The sequence below is a fragment of the Pinus tabuliformis genome, chromosome 1_1 (assembly GCF_031772625.1).
Source record: "Pinus tabuliformis cultivar Carrire ecotype Pingquan chromosome 1_1, CPIR1, whole genome shotgun sequence".
Lineage (NCBI taxonomy): Eukaryota > Viridiplantae > Streptophyta > Pinopsida > Pinales > Pinaceae > Pinus > Pinus tabuliformis.
This window is the reverse complement of record NC_142297.1, coordinates 831,700,977-831,706,235: the sequence shown is the minus strand read 5'-3', so window position 1 is coordinate 831,706,235 and position 5,259 is coordinate 831,700,977. Positions and strand designations below refer to the sequence as shown.

Genomic DNA, 5,259 nt, shown 5'->3' with positions numbered 1-5,259 from the left:
TTGATAATTTTCCTTGCATATTAACATTTTGCCACTCCTTCATATGCCTTTGTCAAGATAGGTGATATTCCCTATTCTAATACACAATGACAAAGTGTACCATATGCACCCAAATTATATAAACAACCTGCAACCAAATGATAATTTGTTGCCTTAACTACTAGTTGTTTCTTCTGTACGATTTTATAACCTTGTGGACTAGCTATCATTGTAGTTCCTTAAGGATTCGAATGATCTTTGCAAAGTGATCATCTGCCATCTTAATGTTGAATAGTTTTGCATCAGGTAAGCTATATCCCAAGTTCCTTGCATCTTCCCAAGAAAGTACCCTAGATAAATGGTTCAACACTACATTCAACCTACTCGACTTCACTACTACCTCAAAGGAAGGAATTCTTGTGTTTTTTTTGTGCTCTAATTCTGCCACATGCACGAAATTTCAGACTAGTGCACGAGCCAAAAAATTTAGATTTGTTGTAGGGGTCGAAAATTCAAAGTTTGATCAGATTTGAAGGGTGTTGACTAGCGTTGACTTGGTTGGATTTGGCTTTCTTGAGAAAGGATTGAAGGAAGGCTGACTTAGGTCTTGTGGGAATTTTTGGTCTTGGTCTTTGGGTCTTGTATTTCTCGCTTTGATATGATTCAATAAGAATAGGAGTTGTTTGTGTTTTCCCCCTTGTGGGGTTTTTCCGTGGCTTGAAGCCTACATCTTTGTGTTCTTTGTCTCTTGTGATCTTCATGTTTTATATCTTGGTAATTGTTTGATGAAGAGAGTGTAATAAAAGGAATAAGAAGCCAACAAATATTCACAAGAAATTATCAAGTAAGAGAAATTGATCCAAATTTGCTAACCTATTGGTTTCTCAACAAAAATTCCTTTGGGATTGGGTCACGATCAACCACTAAAAGAACTGTTTCATCAGTTGGATCAACCTAAGAAACATAATAAACAACTAGATGTTCGACATAATCGATTGAATCAATTGTTGGATCAACTGTTGTGACTACAGGTTATGTCTTTGTAGGATATCCAATGGCAAATCCATTTATAGATCAAGGTCGTTCCCGATAGTAGAGTCCTTAAGTTTCGAATCCAAGGTCATATTAAGATCTTAACCTATGGTAAAACTTGCCATGTCTATTGATGGCACATATGGGAGTGACAGGGAGGTACTAGACATAAAGAGAAGGGGAGAGGTACCAGTGCATGATTAATTAGTTAAGGCCTTGGCCACCAAATTACTTATTTAGTAAGGGGCTTACGCAAGCAAAGAGAAGATGTATGGGCGGAGAGGGAGGAGGGTGTTAAGGACCCCTATAATTGCAATTATATTGCATACGAGCTTCCAATAGCTACCTTCCTTTGTGATTGCCCATTTTGTGTAAAGAGAAACACATTTAGACTGATAGTATTGTTGTCATATAGATATCTATTAATATATTAAATAAAGTTCGCATCCATAAGAGGCTAAAAAAAGGGGAGCTTTGAGGAGAGAACAATTTTGAGCAATTTTGAGCGATGATTACGTATTGAATTGAAGCAGATGACTGCGTGACATCTTTTCTTCTTTTTTGTAAATTATGACATATTAAGAGTGGCTAGAGATCACTAACGAAAAGTAAAAGAACAATAAGGAAACATTTCATAATATATTTTATTTGTCATTATTTTAATGGTTTGTTCTTTCCTTTATTAGTCATTTCTCCATATACCATGGAAATTAAAAAAAAAAAAGAATATTAACAACATTTCTCCATATCATAATAGTTCAAAAAATAATTTGTTATCATTTTTACAATGTAATCCTATTGTAATGGAGCTCATGCATATATGCATCACCTATTTATTGAAATTATATCTAGTAGTGAACAATGAAGATCAAAAACTTTGGTTGTGGTGAATGTTGCTCATATAGGGAAAACTATTCCAATTCAAATCAACTCCCCATCCTCTTGTTGTTTGGATTTACAAGTGGTAAGTATCAATCTTCCATGGCTCCACCTAATGATCTTCTTTCTACCCACTCCACTTGCCTGTATTTATTGATTGTTTTTCTTTCTTGCATCTATTGTTTGCTCCATTTGCTTGGGTTTATGAATAGTAGATGCATGTTTTCTTTATGCCTTCTTAATATGAAAACATGATAATGGATAGAGATCAACATTGATTCAATGTAAGTTGGATTTCTTATTATGAAAAATTCAAAGCTGAATAAGTACTATTCAATTAAAACATTCATTTTAGTCAGCAAAAATTAATGCTATTTTTTTTATTTGGTGTTCAGCAACATAACACACATGCACCAATCATTATGCGTATAACTCTTATGGCAAAATATTCTCATAAACTATATTTCTTTTATGAAAAATTATATTGTTGGAAATTTTAAAAGTTGTTTTTCTTTATTATACATTACAATGATACCCATAAAATAATAAAATAATAGTATAGTTTAATTGTTAATAAGTTTACCATGGTCATATCAATCACATTTCAGCGATTTACAAGGGATAAGATGAGGGTTAATAAATGAATTGCACAATTTACCTTGTTATTCCTACTCTGATAGAAACATGGGTTTCGCCTTCGGGAAAGAACCTAGCCAATCCAAATCTGCGATAAGTGCACTAACAAATTAAGAGACAAGTCCAATATAGAACTGAGAAGTGTGTATTTGCCATATTTTATCTTTCCACATTAAGAAAGATAAGGAGGACACCATTTGAAGGATTGAGGCATCTTCCAAGGAAAATAATTTACAAGCTCATTTATATATATATTTATTCTGGTCAAAACATGGCACTCGCTGGTCGTCTTTCATGAACCAGCAGAAGACTGAGCAAAGAACTGATTTTGCTTTTACATCTCGCTGTACCGGAGGTGAGCAGCAGACTAAGAGCCGGCATGGCGCTCTGCACATCCAAGATATCATCTGCAACCTGCTCCCCTCCGCACTGTGCCAAATTCAGCAACGCCGACGCCGCGTTCTCCTGAACCCTAGGAGTCCCGGTGTCCAACAAAGACACCAGTACTTCAATCCCAAGAATCTTTTTAAAAGCCTTTTCGCTCTCGCCGCAGCCGGCTATCTGGGCTATAACAGCCGTCGCATCCTCCACGATTCCCATCCCCGAGTTCATCAGCGGCGAAAAGATCACCGGAACGACTCCCGCGGAGACCAATATCGGCCTATTCGGCGGATAAAGAGCCAAAAGAAAGAGGGTTTTTAGGGCATCCTTGGTGCACTTGGGGATTCCCTGGTGGATTAAATCTAGCAAACCTCTGATAACCTCCGGGCGGTCACCTACTATTGCCCTGTAGCTTTCCACGACGAGAAGGCTGAATATGGCGGCCGCGGCGTTCTGCTTCCCCTCCAGGCTCCGCCCGGCCGTGAGACAGTGCGCGATGCCGTCCAGCGCACCGCCGCTTGACATTATGACCTCGCGATTTGGGGTGTAGATTGAAAGATTCAGAAGGGCCGTGATCGCGTTTTCTTGCAGTTTGGCGTTGGCAGAGTAGAGATGAGCAAGAAGATATGGCACCGCGCCTGCTTCGACTATCAAGATGCGGTGATCGTCGCCGCATTTGGCGAGCAGACGGAGCTCGCAGACGGCGTCTTTCTGTTCTTCTTCCGATGATGATGAGGATTTCAGCAGATTCACAAGGGATTCCACAGTTTTCCGCTTCACATCCATTCCCAGAGGGTTTGGAGGGCGTCGAGGATTTCAGCTTCTGCAATATACACGGAATTCTTTAGTGCTTCAAAGCATGCATGGAATTTGAGTTAGGCGATTGAACGCCGATTTGGCCTTTGGAGGCGTCAAAATTTAACCCTTTGGGCTGGGCCGTGGACTCCTGCAGAAAATATCTGATTTAATTTCGTTTGTGTGGTGGAAAGTCTTCCAAGTTCAGCGAAGGAATGAGTTTTGTGGGGTGGAAAGTCTTCTAAGTTCAGCGATGTAGATGTATTGTTTGACTCAATCAAATTTAGGCTCATCCGATATGAGCTTTGAGGTAAACTTTGACTTGAAAAAAAAATTACTTATAAAAATTTTAAAATTTAGAAACTTACAATATATTTTTGTGAAAACTTTAGTTTAGTCCCAAAAAAAATTATTGACCTCAACTTTTAATTTATATTTTTTATAATATTAAAATTCAGAATTTTGATAAAGTTTTTTATATATAATTTACATAAAATTTAACAGAAAAGTTTAAATTAAATTTTAAGTTATAGATTAATGATTTATTTTAATATAATTTATTTTAAAAATAATGTTTTTTATTTTGAATGGTGTGAGTTTTTTAATTAAATAGTGAAAAGAGTTTTAATTAAATTAGTTTAGATTTATTTTAAATTTAGATTTACCAAAAATTTAGAGGGATAATTTGGACTTAAGATAGATCTAAGTTGTGTTGGATATTGGATAAACTAACACTCTTAGTGTGTTTCGCCACATGGACTAACCATCTTTAATAGATCTTTAACTTTAGTCATGCAATCATTGACTAACACCTATGGAGTTTTGGTGTAACAACACTCATAATTTTAATGAATTTTTATCCTTGCATTCAACGCTTCAAATAGACTTCATTTTAACAAATAATATGGATAAATAAAAAACATGAATTATCAAAACCTCTTAGGCCAAAAACCACAGACCCTAAATTATTAATTTTCTTTTTTTCTTTTTTTATTTGACTGAATCAAAATATTTAACTAACATAATGCAAAAGATAAATTATTAATTTTAATAATTGCAGATAAATTATTAATTTTATTAATTATTAAATCTGTCATCTAGAAGTATATTTCCCTCAGGTAGATATGCAAGCCCTCTAGCTGTGCCTATTATAATGTTTAAACGGATTTCTCAGCTCAAAGGATTTCTTATCTCTCCCGTGGATTAGAACAATAGTATTCCAGGACCTCAACAGAGATAATTGGATTAGAACAATAGTATTCCAGGGCCTCAACAGAGGTAATTAAGTCGTGAAAACAAAGCATTGGGCAGAGTAACCGACCGAACAAATGCTTGTGAAGACTGTTGTTTGCCATAAATTCGTAACATCCGAGTAAACGAACAAGATTACGGTGGCTGACGCTGGTTAGGAGCTGCACTTCCGTAAGAAATTCCCTTTTGCTTTTTCGGGCCTTTTATGTTTCAGTAAATTCATAAACATTTCTGATTTGCATATTTATGGAGACTCTAAAATCATAATTGACCATGGCTTTTGGAAAATTTCCATAAAAAATCCCT

At 36.0% G+C, this 5,259-nt stretch overlaps 1 protein-coding gene across 1 annotated transcript; it reads right to left on the bottom strand.

Annotated features, from left to right (window-relative positions):
- Positions 1-2,544: 2,544 nt before the first annotated feature.
- LOC149216694 (U-box domain-containing protein 1-like) lies at positions 2,545-3,842 on the bottom strand. The gene has a single exon (XM_089391259.1). The coding sequence runs from the start codon at positions 3,691-3,693 to the stop codon at positions 2,791-2,793; it is 903 nt and encodes a 300-aa protein (XP_089247385.1). The 5' UTR covers positions 3,694-3,842; the 3' UTR covers positions 2,545-2,790.
- Positions 3,843-5,259: the final 1,417 nt, after the last annotated feature.